Consider the following 18216-nt stretch of genomic DNA (forward strand, 5'->3'; position numbering starts at 1 on the left):
AAATGGTTAAAATTACTCTATGGACACAGACATTTCTATGGTTAGTCTGGTGTTATAAGTGATTTGCCTCAGGTGCTCTGTGGAGCGGGTCAGACTGTTTTTAATGCAGGCTAGCTGATATCGTAGAAATGCGCTAGCCTTGCATTAGCCTAACGCCAACTCTCCAAACAGAAGAACTGCATAAATTACAAAAAACATATCTCCAGAAATTAGCAACACTCTGGATAACTAGGAAATGAGAACCTATTTCAAAAATCCTGAAATATCCCTTTAAGAAGTAGTTTAGCCTGGTTTAGCCGTCCTGCAAATAAAATGAGTGTTGGCTCTTTTGGGATTTGAATTTTGGGCCTTTTTGGATGCAAAACCTGCCCCAGATCTACCCTAGTTTGTTTCGATTCAGGTGTGTATGACTAAATATTCGTCTTGGTGTACATTTTTTACTCAATATGCGAGAACCACTGATCTAAATTTCTGCCGAAGACTCCCCGGCAGCCATCATGTCTCTTTCCCCTCCCTGAGCTTCGACGTCCACCTCGGTATCCGCGGTTACGTCTCTCTCGCCCACCACCAAAGAGGTCTCTTCCGTGTCGGGGGCTTCGAAAGACTCTCCTCCCAAGTCAGTCAGTTTAATGTAGCCCTTGCTGTTCGAGCGCTCCAGTTTGGGGCAGCTAAACCTCCTCGCCCGCTCGCCTTGTCGACACGCGGTTAAAGACAAGCTACAGCGCCGCACCAGCCTCGGCTCCCTCTCCGCCGAAAGGGAGTTCAGAGAAAGTCGCGACCCCGTGTTCAAATCCACCTGCGATGGCGAAGGGACAAGATGGGTCCAATTCTCCTGCGCGTCCCCCTGGTGTTGATTGGGCGTTACTACCGCTACGGCAATACCCTCGTCATCGTCTTTGTGGGTTGGCTGTTCCGACGAAGTGTCCAAATCGGTCGCTTGCGTCTCCTCCGTTTGGCTTAGATCGATGTCGTCTTCGTTGCTTTGTGATTCTATGGCCGTTTCGATGACGACTTCCTCCTGAGAGCGCCCCCTGTCCGCCGCCGCCGCCGCTTCTCGTCTCTCCGACTCCTCCACCTCGCAGTTGTTGAGCTTGATCACGGGTAGCGTAAAAGCGTTGACGGACGAGGTGACGATCGAAGTGGTCTCCCAAGGCTTCGGCTGCGGCGTGTGGTCCGAGCTATTGCTGTAGTCTTTGTATATGCTGTAGACCGTGTCAGTGAAAGTCTGGACGTCCCGGGACCAGCTGCGCGGCCGTTCCACGAGCGAGGGCCGCCGGAAAACGTCGTCGCTCCCGAGCTCGCCCTGAAAACCGAGTCCGGTCGACGGCCACGAGCTCCGCGTCAGCTTCCCGCCCGGGGGGTGCGAACCGGAAGGCCCCTCCGCGCTCCTCGCCTGCGTGTAATTCACCATCCCGTTCAGCGGCGAGTACTCCTTGGAGCGGATGCTGTGCAAGTCGATCACCGTGGAGTAGATGTCCCGCAGGTTGATGATTTTGGTTTTCTTGTCGCGATTCTCATGCAGGACGGCGTTGGCGCAGATGAAGAGGAAAATCCCGATCCCCATCACGAGCGGTCCGAAGACTTTTAGATTGTCGGAGTATAGGTAGTTGTCCAGGAAGTCGCAAAGGAATCCACAGCGCGGGGCGGGGCTGGGGACGCTACTGCCGTTACTGCTCTCTTCGCGATTGGCGTGGCTGGCGTTGAACATCTGATCCGATGGCGGTTTCTCGCGAGACACGTTAGCAGAAAGAGTCTTTGCGTAGCTCCGGTTCGGGTGGTATGCCCCCATCCGCCGCCTCGCCTGGTACTCCTGTTGGTTCTGACTGGGCCAGTATCCCAACACGGCCATCGACACGCCGACCAGCAGAACCAGAATCCCCACGGCGGCCACCAGCCCGGCCGGGGAGCACAGGTTGAGCTTCCCCTTCACCACCACCACGTCGTTCTTTTTCTTCTTCTTGGCTTTCCGCTTGCGTTTGTTCTCGGCCCGGTTTTTGGCACGCAGGGAGTCCTGGCGCCGGTTCATGCGCAGCAGCCCACCGGTGGCTATCATGGTGGCGGGTGGAAGGCAGGCTCGTCACTCTCAATCTGAAAGGAGAGGAAGGGGGGGGGAAGATAGAGCGTGAGACTTAATCGATAAGAGGATTCAAGCGGTATGCGTGGAAAGGGAAAATGCGGTGGCAAATAACAGTGGGATTGTAGTGGGCGGCTGCAGTTAATCCGGATTTATTGTACATTCATTCTGTGTACAGTAGAATCCTATACACTCGCTTGCATCTAAACATTAGCAGGTTACACGGCCCGGGAAGACTCCGTGGAGGCTGGATATTAAAATCTACTTCCGTCTACATGACTGCAGTCTTTGCGATTTGCTTTTGAAACCGTGAAACTGTGATTTTGCCCTATTTAACACTTTTAATTCTGTTCATTTCCTACTCCTGTTGCTTTGGTCTGTGTGGAAGAAATGCTATGGACAACTAGGGCTGGGTACAGTTAAATTTTTTTCAATACAAGGACTTAACAACCTAACAATACTTGGTTTTCGATACCGATACCTTCATTAACATATTTGTCATTAAGAACCATTACACAGATTAATAATGTCAATTTATTCCTTCTCCTTACATTTCATTTTAACGACAAAAGGGCGGGGAAAAAAAACATTCCAAGATTTTCTTATTGTTTGTCCCCATTTGTAGCATTTTTTCCCATTTTTCCCCCTAAATTTCCCTTTTTTCACCCATTTTCCTTGTTTTCTTTTTTCCAAATTTCCCCCAAATTAAAAAAAAATCTCTGTTTTTATTATTATTTTTTAAATTCACAATCTTTTTCCCCAAATGGAACCCGATTTTTCCACTTGTTTTCCTACTTTTTATTTTTATTTAGATTTTTTACATGTCTTCCACTTTTTCTCTTCTTTTAAATTTGGATGACCAACAGCCTCAAAACTGGAATATAAAGATTTTATATTTTCTTTTGGGTACCTGCTTTCGATACTTGTATTTTTTCGACACCGGTTGTACCTAAACCTTCTTTTTCGATACCAGACCAGTATCGTTTAACGTTACCCAGCCCTATGGACAACAAAGGTGGTGTAAACCAGTTACTGAGCAAATACCAAATGCAAACAGTGAAAGAGATCGCCCTTTCCAACTCCAACAGCTGTTCTTATCAATATGACCTCATTTTTTTTAACAGCACATTAGATCTGAATGAATTTTGAAAAAGCGATTTGAGATATTTGAGAATTTCTTGCGATTAGTTTGGACAGAAATATGAGCTGTGTAAATGACAGGGTCAGCAAGTTTATTCGTAATAAGAGCATGCTTTTCCAACTCGGTGCACCAATTTAAACTCTTTAACCGAGCACATTCTGTCCAGTTTGGCTTTGCCCACATTAAAAAGCTTCTTGAAAAAGAGTCAAAACAGCGACAAAAGAAATGAGATGGAAACAAGGATGGAAACAAAACAAAAATGTGACGAAAAAAGTGATGAAAAAGCCAAAAATTGCCAATACATTGCTTTTAGAAACAACAAAAAAGTTACATAAATGCAAAAAAACACCCGTGACAAAACAGCGTAAAAAACACAACAAAAAAGGTGACGACAACATGGCAACAACACAAGGAAAAAGAAGTCTTTGCTCAGTTTTGTAAGTCTGAGCTTTCAAATGAGACCGATAGCTCCAGTCGAGAAGCTTTTAGGTTTGGGTAAAGCCAAACTGGAGAAAATTTGCTGGTTAAAGTGGGGGTTAGGACCACTATTATATATTTTACACCGGCCTTCCTCAGTTTGTACAAGGGAATCAATACTTTCCAAACCCACATTTCAGAATCGATACCAATGTCCATAAATGAATACCATATGACAAAAACAAATTCTTTTTCTTTTTAATGTCTACTTGTGCGCGCTCAGTAGCAACCTGACAACAGTGTAGGGGTAATGTATTCCATACAATATTTGGGAATATACTAGTCATTGATATTCAAGTAACTCGAGTTACAAGTGTATTTAAATGTATTAACGGTGTAGAAGATCTGCGGTTGTGTGTAGTTGTCTCATGTGAAGCACTTTGTGACCATGTCTGTGAAAGGCACTATCCAAATAAAGTCCTTTTTCCTTTCCTTTCCTTTCCTTTCCTAGTTAATGTCATCAAAACATAACACAAGAGAATGGGGAAAGTGAAAGAAAGGGAAATCCTTTTTTTTTTTTTTTTTCATACATAGAACACCACACCGACCATTAATCATTCCGCTCACACATTAAGGTAGTATGAGTGTACGTCATATTGATGTAACTTATTAAGAAGACCATAGGTGACTTTCTCATAGGATGCTAGTTTGACCATTTGCTCACACCCCTCATAAGGTGGGGGTTGTTTTTTCATCCAGTGTCTTAATAGAATCCGTTTTGCTGTTGTGAGAGCGAGTATTATCCATCTTCTTTCAAAAGATGAAAAGTGTGAGTTGCAGAAATTATACATCTCTTTTATTAATACTGTAAAAATTATGTCCATAATATTTTTCCACCAATCCTGAAGAGCTGGGCAACTCCAAAGGATGTGATAAATGGATCCACCATGTTCGTTACATCTCCAACAGGAATCAGTGGGAATAAAGCTGTTGGGGGTTCGACGCCATGATCAGTGGATTATCTTAAACTGAATAAATCTGCTACAGACTTCTTCATACATTGTAGTAATATAACATGATTCCCAGTCGTGGAAAAGGAAATCCTTGACTGCAGTTTTGCTCAGTATTTTCAGTTTATATTTTGCCAAAAGTAACTACGAAGTAGCTCAAAGTAGAAACTGTTAAAACTCTAACTAATGTAGAATATTACACTTTTAAAGTAACTTGCCCAACACTGCCTGACAATGGCATAAACTGACAAATTTCTTGAATTCTGCTGGGATAAAGATGGGATAAAGAAGCAAAGAAAGAACATTTCTGAATATGGCTTTTGAGAATGACTTAACAGAAAGTATAGGTATTAGTATCGTCATTGTCAGTACAAGCCTTGGAATAGAATATAAAGTAATAAAAGCCTGCTGGTGTCGTCCAAACACATCTCTTTTGTACATCGTGTGCGTAAATGCACATCTGACTGCTCCTCTTGTCAGCATCTGTTTGGTGGGATTACGCTAAGGCTATGTCTGAAACGCAGAGTAAATCAAAGCTATTACTCAGACTTATCCTGGATTTTGACCCCTTTTAAAAAGCTCACTGTCATCTGCTTCCTAACAAGTGCCCTTATGTGCTCCATTATGGCGCTATATAAAACCTACCGGGACATTCGTAAAGCCATAAATATCCATTTTTAATGCAGCCCTGTGATTCTGTTTCCAGGGAACAATGGCGGAGAGGAGAGAGGAGCGCCGCGCTGCTAATTTTCTTTTCCCTCGGATCCCGCTCTGTGGATTCATTTGGCAGGTAGTAGGAAGGTGCGCCGCCTCTGTGCATAATGCAGGTGTATTAGCATATTGGACAACACCGATTTCCTTTGTTGTCGGCGTCCCAGGAACCGGCCGTTTCCTGAGGCCATCTAGAATCTCATTGCCTTGTCGTGTTGAAGTGAAACACCTCGGGAGTAGCAGTAGCTGAAACCCTGCTACTGGCAAGGTGCTCTGCTTGTACAAGGTGTTGTTTACACAGACAAGATGGTGTTTTAGCAAATCATAAATGAGGTAATTTTTGTAGTAGCATCATGTCCTTTACAGAAAACAACATATTCAGTGTCAGTATGCTTTTTTTAATGAATGAAACCTGATAACTGTTGTAGCTTAGAAAACACAAACATGCTCTGAAATGCTTGTGGATTTTCTTTCCACACATGTCAGTGCTCTTTGATATGTTTGACTCTTACTTTAACTAAGCACATTTTCTACTGTTTGGCACTACCCAAATCTAAAAGCTTCTCAATGCCTCTAGGCCAGTTTAACGCCTCATTTGAAAGCTAAGACCTACATAACTGATTGTAACCTTTTTCTCACATTGTTGGCGTTTTTGACATGTTTTTGTCTGGGTTTTTAAATTGTTTTAGCCAATTTTTTTTAACGTGTTTTTCGTTTGTCCGTTTTTTTTGTCGAGTTTTTGTTGCTTTTTTGTTAAGTTTCCGTCACATTTTTAGTTGCTCGTTTGTGGCTTTTCTGTTGCATTTTTGTCACTCTTTAGTTGTGTTTTTGTCGCTTTTTTTAATTGCATTATACTTTTTCCGGACACTCTTTATTGACACTTTGTTGTTGCATTTTCATCCTCATTTTCGCTTTAGAAGCTTTTAGATTTGGGTAAAACCGGACTGGAGCAAATATGCTTGGTTCAGGTGGCGGTTAGGCTCTATACCTGATTTTTTTCCGTTTACTATAAAGACAGAGGGAGCATTTTTGCATGGTTAATGTGGTCCAGGACAACATTTTGTCTTTTGAAGAAAATGGCGTTTAATTTTAGTCGAATAATTCCTTTAAATTGTTGTCTAGTTTGAACTAAATCTAAGATGAATCTACACAGCTTTGCATTTATAATATTTCTTATAATCATACTTAGTCAAGGTCCTCTCTTCCCCACATGAACAAAGCTCAGAGCTGTTGCTTAGTCACTTTTACTTTGACTAACACAGGTCCAAAGGCATTTCTAACATTCCTCACACATTTTCCACTGGCACTTCCATTGTCGACTTTACATTTGATAAAAAGGCTTTATAAGAAGATGCAGCGGACAAAGGTCTTTTCCCCCCAACATACTGATTTTTCTTTTTCGACTTGTATACAGCCTTTTAAATCTACAAAGGGAAGGAAATCTACAACCCCAAACTCAGTCCTTTTGTCAAAGACTCAAAATTTTATTGTGACAGTGAACTATTGTATATAACAGGATCTTTCCTTGCTTATGCGGCATCCAAACATCGACCTCACTTTACTACAATGTGTTATACTACAGGGCTTTAACAGGCACTTTATAAAGTCAATGCAATTGGCAATTTGAATGAGTCACGTTTGACCTCAAAGGCTGCTATTATCCTGAGCAAACAACAACATATCCTGTCTCTATGGGGTCTTATCATCCATAAAAGCATCTCATGCAGTTTACACCAGGGGTTATCAGCTGTTTTGGCGTCAGGACCTGCCCTCACGAACATGATGAGCTGCGACCCAGATACAACTTTATTTTGTTTTATATAAAGCGGAATATGGTATTTTCCACAGAGATTATTGTTGGATAAGCATTTGCCTAAAGAGCTGACATCATGATGGAAACATTGATTACACTGCGTTAACAATTATTTTGCAAATGATATTTCAGTGCCATAAAGGTAAAAAAAAAATCAATTAAACTCATGGATGGTATTGTGTCTCAGGGCTCTTTGAATCACTGACATCAATCTCAGACGTTCCACATTATTAAGCAGATCACCATTTTCAAGCAATATGGGAATCTCTCTGCTGATGAAAAGTGTGAAATGGTTGAAAACCCTGGACTAGGTATGAAAGCCTTCGATATTTCATGAAAGATATTTGAGGCTGATTCAGAGCACACATGGGTTTGTGCAGATAAAGGCACAATCAGGACGGTTTCTGCCAGACAAATACACCCCTAAACTAGGCCCACTGCAGCCGTTTCTGCTCGTGAGCATTCAATTAATAGTTTAGGGGAGGCCGGATAGAAGGTTTATGCACAACTGCAGCATGATGTTCGGCAGACTCCAGAGGCACCAGCAGCTTCAAATACCTGTATGCTGCTTTGTAGCTGCTGTTCTCTTAATCTGATGTATTTGTCTGGTGCCTCCATCTGTGTGCTCCTGAATCAGCCACAAATCTCTCACAAGTACAAGGATTACAATGATTTTCAAACCTACTTGAAGGCATTGAACTATTTCACGCTTTTCATCAGCAGAGAGATCTTTTTCCTTTCCCATATTGCTTGAAAATGATGATCTGCTTAATAATGTGGAAGGTCCTTTTTCAGTAGTTTTTCCCTTAACTGGGTTTACCTGACAACTAATCATCACAGGCGTCTGAGATTGATGTCAGTGATTCAAAGAGCCCTGAGACACAATACCATGAGTTTAATTGAAACAATATTGTTTTTTACCTTTATGACACTGAAATATGTTTAGTAGCTTGTGTTTCAGTCTTCAATATTAATTGATCCTGGACATACTTTGAACAAATCGCAAATCTAATCACAATGCTGAAATATTGGAGATTTCCCCCCTCAAACCCATGCCTTTGTCCTCAAACCCCAGAGGAAATGGAGCTTTCTGAAAGCATCGTAACAAGGTGACAACTGACAAACAGCCCGTAGATGATCACCAGTAAAAAAACCTTTAAATCAGCAGCACAGAGAGCAATCAAATCAGGCTTTTAGCTATTGAGGAGTGTGAAGTAGCGTCTGCAGCAGCTGTATATTCAAATGCGGCGGTGACATGGGGGGAAGACAAAGACATGTAGCTCGGCTGACAGGAGAGAACAAGGCGCCGCGCTGTTTATCTATGGAGCTGAGCCAGGGCAGTATCAGCCTCGGAAACCGTAATGTGTCCAGACAGGCCGCCAGCAGGCATGTTCAGTCCACCACTCTCCTGCCCTCTCCTTCCCATCACACCTCCAAATCCAATAAATGAGGGCGAAAATAATCGTGTATGGTTGTTGCAAGAACGTATAGATGTTTCACTTGGAAGACTGAAAGGTTAAGTAGGTGAATTGTTTGAAAGTAAATGTCAAAGGTTGCAGTTTAGGTAATCATATAGTGTTCTTTTTATGGGCGTATTATGTTTAAAACCAGCTAATACTATTATACTATTTTATGTGTATAGAAGTTCATGAGAAAACAATGAAAATAGTTGGTGATAAATCTACCAGAACTAGTACAAAACGTTGAGAGTCACCTGTACTGGTTTGTTTTAGTGTTCAGCAATGATTGTCTATAGCAGGGGTGTCAAACTCATTTTGGGTCGCGGGCCGAAATTCAGCTCTCACGGCGGGTCGCGGGCCGCATAGAATAGAGAAAATGTTTCCAATAAATGAATAATAATAAGCTGTGATTTGGTCAAAGCCTCAGCTTCATTAAAAACAACGGCTTACACTTGTAATACACTTTACAAGCCTGTGTCCTACATGGTTATACATGGGGCAGACTGGCCATTTACCACGTGGCTATATAATGTGTTGTTCATATCAGTGCCCTCTGCTGGACACATGTGGAACTCTTTCTTTTTTTTTTTTTAAATGACCCCTAGTGGCTAGAATGAGCATTCTGGATATTCTTTAAAAATTCATAACTCTGCACAGGAATTGGCTAGAGACTTACTTTTTTTCCTGCATACTCTGGGATTTATGCTCTGCAAGGCAGGGGCCGGATTAAATCCTCTCACGGGCCGGATAAGGCCCGTGAGCCGTATGTTTGACTCCCCTGGCCTATAGTCTCTCTTCCACAACCCTCAACTCGGTTTGGCGAGCTTTTCCATAGCAGAGGCCAGGGTCAAACCAGTCTGACCAGGAATACGTTTTGGGACCGACTTCTGTTTGTGGCCAAAGCGCACTGAATCGTACCGACGTGAACAGACTGCTGGCAAATGAGAGAGTGAACAGCCCTCACTAGTGACACACAGGTCATACGGAGTTAACATTTTACAGCATCATACCGCTGTTCTAAAAGGACATTTTTCAGATATTAGCATTAAGCCTCTGTTAGCTTTAGCTGGTGTTAGCACGACATTTGCATGTATCTTCATGGTTCGTATTTAGCGGACTCTTTTCTGTTTTAATACAGCTTGGCGCCTCTGAATGATTCCATAACCCCCACAAACCTATATAGCACTTTTGGACACTCGAAGATGCTTAGAATAGAAGAGGTGGGTTTTGAGTACTGGTTTGAAGTTTGGGAGTGAGTCTGTGTTTCTGATGTGCTGTGGGAGTGAGTTCCAGAGGCTGGGGGCGGCAATACCGAAGGCTCGTTCCCCCAAGTTCCGGCGGTTAGTGCGAGTGATGGAAGTGAGGCGGCTGGAGGCAGCTGAGCGGAGGCGGCGGGTGGGTTGGTGTTGTTGCAGGAGCCCGGTGAGGTAGGGCGGGGCCAGGTTACGGAGGGACTTGTAGGTGAGGAGGAGCTTGTATTGAATGCGATATTGAAGCATATTGGAGCCAGTGGAGCTGTTGGAGGACGGGGGTGATGTGTTCTAAGGACCGGGTGTGAGTGAGGAGGCGGGCAGAAGAGTTCTGGATGTATTGCAGTTTTTGGAGATGAGTGGTGGGAAGTCCGTAGAGGAGGCGATTACAGTAGTCGAGTCTGGAAGTGATCAATGCGTGGATGAGGATTTCAGCTGCTGACTGGGTAAGGGAGGGGCTGAGGCGGGCAATGTTGCGGAGGTGGAAGAATATAATTGATATGCAACATCTCGTTTGCAAGGAAAGATGAGACTTTATTGATCTCACAACAACGTAAAGAGGACCATTCACTTTTTTCACTCAAAGCAAGCTGCTTGTAAGAAAGTGTCTTAGTATCGGTAAATAGTCAGTAGATACTCAAACCCTCAGTATCGGCAGCAGAAGCGAAAAAGCTACATCGGTTCATCTCTACTCTCAACTTATACTAGAGCCATTAACACATTGAGTGCTGCGCTGTTTTGGGGATTTAGCTGTAGAGTACCAACAATCCAGACCATTTTTCATGATGTTTGTAGCACCACAGCGTATTCTATGTTATAGACATGGAAACATGCTGTGGCTCGTTTGAAAGGTGAGACTCTAAGCTCTCCATAGGTGAAAACTGTTCCAGTCTACGTGCCTCGGGTTCCTGAATAATCCTAAGCTAAACAGAGGCTAGTTTTGATCAAAATCACTGACTTTTTTTCTAGAAACTGAGATATGTCGTGTTTTATGAAACTCTCCTTTCAGATTAACTCCTCTCTCCTCCTCTATCCTCTCTGGACGTTATGGGAAGAAGCAAATGCCTAAATATCTCAGTTTCAAGTCAAACAGCCTGGTTCTCGGATTGAAGACTTAACCCAGATGTTTCTCAGTCGTCCTTGGACCAATTTTGACCATTTACAAACAGAGAAATGCTAGAATCTCAACTGTTTCGATCTTTCCATGGGAAGCCACTCTGCTTTGTCAAACCACGCTTCCTCGGACAAGAAACGCAATAATATATGAAATGTCCAGACCATGACTTTTCACAAGTTTTTTATCATCATTTAATTCAGTTCGGTTCGGTTCATCACAGAGCTCCCAAAATCACACATAAGGTGTATTAGAGTGTCTAGTTTAAGGTGTATTAGAGTGTCTAGTTTAAGGTGTATTAGAGTGTCTAGTTTCGCAATAAAAAAAACGCAAAAACAAGGTTTTACGTTTTTGGCACTAAATGTGTAAAGTCCAGTCTGCTGAAGATGACTGGCTACTGACGAACATCCTCAACCCTAAAACAACCCAGTATTGCTAAATAGTTTTTTCTACAATGAGAAACTGTTGACAACTGACAGTTTACACTCAAGTGAAAATGTTGATATTTTGGCTGTTTAACATGTTGGCCCTGGTGTATTCTATCACTTTTATCATTCTTGGTTTTGAAACATTTATCACACTGCAGTACAGTATGAAGTCTTATGTGAGTTTGCATCCTGCCACAGAGGAGAGGAACACCACAGTGACTGGTGTTGAATTGGATTGTGTCGGGGTTGGATATGAGCTGAACTGTAATGACGGTGGAGGTGGGTGAGAGCAGAGAACACGTGAAGCAATGGGGCTGCAAAAGCTGAGTCGCTCAACACATAAATCGCGTCTCTGTTCTTTTGTTTGTAGACATTGACAAAGATCCTACCCTTAAAATTAGAGCTTCTCCGTCAATTCCTATCCAGCAACTCCTCAGTCTTTGTCCCCCCAAGGAGAGAGAGGTTTTTTCTCAAAGCTACAGCGCCAGAAATCCCTTGTCTTTGTGTTTTGAAAAAGCCCCACAGTTATCGAGGTCAGAAATGACTGTGATTTCAGATTTTAGCCTTGGAGATGGAAGATGGTTTGAAAAAGGAGTGAAGGAGGCCATTTTTGTGAGAAGAAAGAAAACTTTTCACTCACAAGGAAGGAGGCTTAAGATGAATTTGTCCTCTATTTACAGTTGTGTGGGTTCACTGTCCTTGTCATTGTATTTTCTTATGTAACAGCCTGTGTGTTTCCTCCTGGAACCGCCACCATAACGGGGTGGAGGGGTTTGAGCACCCGAATGATCCAGGGGATGCTGTTGTCGGGGCTTTGTGCCCCTGGTAGGGTCTCCCATGGCAAACAGGGCCAAGGTGACGGGTCAGACAATTAGCGGTTCAGAAGCTCCTTATGAGAGACCAACAGGCCCGGTTAGAATCGTGAGGCCGTCCTCCTGTGGACCCACTACCTGCAGGAGGAGCCATAGGGGCCGGCGCAATGAGATTCACCACCCGGAAACAGAAAAGTGGAAGAAAATGGATGGAGGGACTGCCTGTGTGTCAGGACAAAGTCAAAAATATTGTTGTTTTAAAAAGAGTCAAAAAGAGATCTAAAGTGGAATGAATTATGTCAAAATTGAGTGTAAAGACAGTGTCTAATCCAGAAACCAAAAAATATTTCAAAAGCAACATCTGCAACATCTGCAGTTGAGTTACGCTGAGTACCAACTATGAAGAAGCCCTCGTAACACCAGTGTTACTGAGAAATATTGACTTGACAGGCTGTTGAGAGCTGCTTTTAGAACAAAAAAGTCAAAGTACATGACAAATTCAGACCCTCCCATTGTATAAACAAAAGTCTATAGTTTGTACTCAGGTCCGAAGCTGTGGAACTCATTACCCACAGAACTTAAAACCATATCTAAGTTTAAAATGTTTATTTCTAGGGTTAAGTCTTGGCTGAAAACAAACCAAAGCTGTACCTATTTGTAAATAGCACTGTGAGTCTGTGTGAATGTAGGTGCGGTTGTATATGTACTGTGTGTGTGTGACTGAAAAATGTTTTATACAAATGTTGTATTAATGTATTTTATTATTATAAATTGTGTGGACAGGCCCAACCCGAGACATGAGCGGCAAATTAGCACTAGCTTTTGTAACTGTGATGATTGCAAAAATAAATAAAATGACAGGATTAGAGGACAATACCACACAAAATACTGTACAAAAACAGGATCAATATTGCTAGTCTCCATGTCCTATCCTGCAACCCATTGACTAATTACATAGACTTCGTTTCCCTGGATCCACCCTCAGATCTCCCCATTCTAGAGATCCTGCAAGAGACGTGTTGTTGCTGACGAAGCCTCTTGGAGTGAGAGATGAAGCTTCCAGAATTCTAAAACAACCCACTACATGTCACAGATTGGGTTGTTTCCCCCGTTGTCCTTTTGAACATCATGAAACAAAGATAATGCAAAATGCAACAGGTAACTTTAAACAGGTTGTATATTTTTTGACCTGTGCTGCTCATGTTTCAATCCCTTCATCTCTCTTTTTCAATCTGTTATTTTTTCATCAGTGAAGAACATGAACTTCCCCGATAGGATTTTCTGCCGCCATTGATCGGGTGTTCAGAAGCCGTGTGGTCCGACCAGTCAATACGGGAACACAGTATCCAAGAGACCGCCACGTCTTACAATACATTGGATTACAGCTGCGTCAATGTTCCCAATGGAAACGCATCTTCAACCGACATTTTGACGAGACTACAACCTTACACACCGGCTCTCAAATCACAGCAGCCAACTGGGCATAAACAAAGTGATTAATAAGAAAATTAGTTTGCAAAGAGGGAAATGCTCCCAGTCGCCATGGCAAACGCTGTCCAAATACAGATTTAATTAAACAAGAATGCTCAAACATCCAGGTAGACAAATATGGAGGAACGTCAGCGTCAACCGTTTGTGCCGAGAAATGCCCTTCTGTATGAATTCACCAAACTCCCATTGTAAAGGCTGTTCCTATAACATCAAAATTATCTCATCATAGACTGTTAAAAAGAATAGACGTCTCCTTCTCACTCCCCGCTTGCCACAATGACTACGCTCGAGGGGAAATCATGGCGGATTTACAGACTGCCCCTCCCCAGCTCTGATGAAGCATGTTCCTAAAAAGGGCATAAGGGCGGGATTTTCACTTTAGACTCGGCACTTGCCTTTTAAAGTTGTTTTTAACGTGTCTAAAGCGCAATGCATCCCAATGGGACACTGGCGGCTATATGGAGGTACCATGACGGAGCAATGGCGGCCTCCAGTGTCGTCGTCACAAAGCAGAGCAGCCATTGCGTTGAATAGAGAATGATTAACTTCATACTGACTTAACTGCCTTAACTGACCACTTTTTCCACTTTATCCAAATCTAATTTAGCTTCTCAACTGGAGAGCAACAGTGTAATGTCTCATTTGAAAGCTAAGGCCTACATAACTGTTTTGTCACAGTCACAGAAACTGTTTTAATTTCTTTTTTGTCATGTTTTTGTTGCTCTGGTCACTTTTTGTTGCTTTTTAACACTTTTTTTGTTGCTTTTCTGCATTTATACCAGAGACATAATAATAATAATAATAATAATAATAATAATAATAATAATAATAATAGACTCCATCTCCTCACTCCTCCCTGTTTACCACAATGACCACGTTCGAAAGGGAAATCATGGCGGATTTACAGACTCCTCCTCCCCTGCTTTGATGAAGCTCGATCCTAAAAAGGGCATAAGGGCGGGATCTTCACTGTAGACTCGGCACTCGTGGTGCGTGTAGTTCGGTCGTAGCTGCGCCATACAAGATTTCAAAAATGTTTCTTACAGACTTTGTACATTGAACATTGCAACTAACCCAGCATTATCACAGGAGCAATATCTAGCTGTAGAAATGTAAAAAAAAATTAGAAGCCAGGCTTTAGAGTTGCTTAAATTGTGTGTAAAGTGCAATGCTTTCTAATGGAAAACTAGCTTGTTTTGCCACCCACATATGGAGATACTGCAGCAATGGCGGGTAATGTCGGCCCCCGAGCATCGCGGTCATAAAGCAGAGCAACTGGCGACCATTAGGATTTACCCTCGTTATTTTGATGTTTTTAGATTTGCATAAAGCCAAACTGGAGAAAATGTGCTTGGTTAAGGCGGGGGTTAAAGCATGTTTTTCTGACAAATCCCTAAAATGCCTCTTTGCCTCTTGCATGTTGTTGCTGCATGAAACGTAAGTACCATTAAGTACCACTGTAAAATTGTTCCCGGATGTTCTGTCAAGGCAGGTGAGGAGGCATCAAAATAGTGCTCAAAAAAGTGATTACGATAAAGCGTAACGAAAAAGCCCAGGACTTAACTTAAACAAACAAAGGAGACAAACAAAAATATCGGGTGCAGCCTTGCAGCAAACTGCCCTTCTCCTCCAACAATTCTAAACCAGGAGTACTAGTAGGAGTGCCCCACCTCACCCACCTGGAAGTAACCACTAGCCTTCAGGGAAGGGAGGTGAGCAAGTTGGCCTTAACACAACCAAAACAAAAACAATATAAGCAATAAGCAATCACAAATTATCCATCCATACATCCATTTTCTTCCACTGGTCCGTTGCCGGGTCGTGGGGGCAGCTGTTGGAGTTGCCCATATCACATTGCACCATCCCCTTATGGCTCCTCCTGCAGGTGGTGGGTCCACAGAAGGACGGCCTCACGATTCTAACCGGGCCTGTTGGTCTCTCATAAGGGGCTTCTGAACTGCTCATTGTCTGACCCCTCACCTAGGACCTGTTTGCCGTGGGAGACCCTACCAGGGGCACGAAGCCCCCGACCACAGAGCCCCCAGGATCATTCAGGTGCTCCGACCCCTCCACCACGTGAAGGTGGCGGTTCCAAGAGGGGCAATCACAAAATATACAAACAATAATCAAATCATCTTAAAGTAATAGACTTGATAACATGAACCTAAAGAAACCATAAACGACAAATGAAACATACCATCCCCCTCTAACTCAATCCCAGTGCTGCAGCCCAGCTACCCCAGGAGTCACCACTCATCAGCCAGCTGAGCTGACAGCATTTCAAGTAAACAAACCAATCAAAACAATAATCAACTAAACTAGACCATATTACCAAACAATACAAAAAGCAAAGGAATTGACCACTCACACATAGTAACTACGCAGCCCAATTGCATGGAAAATAAAACGTATGCTATTAATAATTTGTTAAAATCACAATTCTTATAGCGTGTAGATTTGTAGCTTTATTAACTTCTATGTAACTGAGGGAACTTATGTGGAAACAGTTCCACATTAAACGCATCTTTAGCTCTCTCTTGTGCGTCTCCAAATTCCATTCATTCTGACTCAAACTCAAGAATGCAATGTGGTTCAAAGCTCAATAAATCAGCTTCAGATTACTGGAAAATGTATCAAAACCTCCAACGTCCCAGCTCTTAAATGCACTATTTTTTTTTAAATCATTTTTTTACCCACACGTAAAGTGAAGCGAACCTCAAACTTTGCCATGGCTCTGATTAATCTCCAGAATTGTGCACGGATGCTTTACCTTTGTGCTCCCGCTTCCCCATTACAGCCTCCGAAAACTACCAAACACAACACGAAACCCGAGCCCGAACGCGCTGGCACCGTTTCCTCACGTTCAAAGCTGCGTTCCAAGTCGGAAACTACTGCAAAGCATAAATGTATTGTCACACATTTGTTTGGATTGAACCAGTTTGTGCTGCCGCAGTATGAGCTTCGGGGATGTCACACTTTAGGCACTGTTTTTTTTTTTTTTACCCTGCAGGGAGTTTGGCTTAGCGCTTTTAATTTAGCCTCCAGTCGCACTTGTTTCTATGTGGCTGTGTCCTTTTGCTCCGGAGGAAGTGAGACATCAAACCGTAATCCGCTCCGAGCGTTTTAAGTGGCCTGGCTTTCGGGGGGGGAGAGCAGGTAATGCGTTCTGGCTGTTTCCAGAGCCCCAGACACTGCCCCGGCCTGCACCCTTCATGCTTTTCAACGGCCCGTGGGTGCAATTTCTTCTTTTTTTTATCCCCCCCTGTTGCCTTCTCCCTTCGAAAGCTTCTAGCAACCTCGAATAATTTTACATAATAATCCTGCACCTTCTAACTCTATGCCCTCCTTTTGCTGCATCCATCTGCTTTGGTCTTTGTCTTTCCTCCTGCCTTAATGCGAGACTCTGACCGATCTATTCTATATTTTTTTCTGTTTCTGTGTTGGATTTTTTGGGGATATCTGTGAATAAACAAGTGAAGTCTGTGTGGTTCAAAGCTCAATAAATCAGGCCAAGACTAGAGGTCGAACGATACAGGCCGATGATGATTATTTTGGATTTTTATTGGTTGATTTATATTTTATAATATTTTTCGCCCATAATCCTGTCTATAATCTGGTCTATAATCCTGTAACCACATAGGCTGTGTCCGAATGTCCACACTATTCACTTTATAGTGCACTATATAGAGGTCACGCCATAGGGGTGTCCGAATGTCCATAGAGAAAAAAGTAGTGCTTCCCACAATGCACTCTGAAAAGTAGTGAGCAGCGGTGGTCACTTAACTGGTCAATATAGACCACAATGCATTGCGAGAGTCGGAGAAGAGCCTGACAGCAACTTCTTTGAGGTCTTTGAACTAAACAACACGACTGAATGAAATCAACCGTTTCCATCGACTTGAATATAAACGGTTATGGTGAAAAAATGCTAACGTTAGCTGCTAACCTTTAGCTCGAGCTGTTTAATGACCGATAGCTTCCTTTCAAATAATTCAAGCCATTCATGTAAAATCCATATTAAATATAACGCATCTGACTCGTATTTATCCATAAATATTCCACTGTCTCTGTTGGTCTTTGTCGCAGAAATACATTATTCCCGGAGCTTAGCAAACTTTTAGCATAACGTAGTCACTCAATCGGTGGACTAGATAATCTACTATATAGTGCGGGCCTATGTAGTGAATGAGGGGTTAGGGACGAGGGTGGACATTCGGACACAGCCATAAATACTGCTCCAGCAGTGGCAGATTTTGTTGTATTACTTTAGGGCAGTGGTTCCCATAGTGGGGTCCGGAGCCCCCTGGGGCCTCAGAAGCACTATAGCCCCCCCCCCAAAGCATGTCTGCAAAACAAGTACATTGAAAAAAGTTCATTTTGAATGGAAATATACATTTATCTGGACAAATGCACCAGTTTAAACAGTATATAGCCTACCGTCACTGTTAGATGTTACTTTTAATGTCATTTTAGCAGTGAAATTATAAATAATTCC

The 18216-nt window shown here is 42.8% G+C and overlaps 1 protein-coding gene across 1 annotated transcript in view; it reads right to left on the bottom strand.

The window, feature by feature from the left end:
* Positions 1-276: 276 nt before the first annotated feature.
* The window catches only part of LOC306972995 (transmembrane protein 200C-like), a 29162-nt gene continuing 11222 nt past the window's right edge, over positions 277-18216 (bottom strand). Inside the window, exon 2 of the mRNA XM_079569773.1 lies at positions 277-2088. Within this exon, the coding sequence (XP_079425899.1) occupies positions 464-2053 (1590 nt within the window). The 5' untranslated portion in view covers positions 2054-2088 and the 3' untranslated portion in view covers positions 277-463. The remainder of the gene's footprint in view (positions 2089-18216) is intronic.

The sequence above is a fragment of the Gobius niger genome (assembly GCF_951799975.1).
Source record: "Gobius niger genome assembly, chromosome: 13".
NCBI lineage: Eukaryota > Metazoa > Chordata > Actinopteri > Gobiiformes > Gobiidae > Gobius > Gobius niger.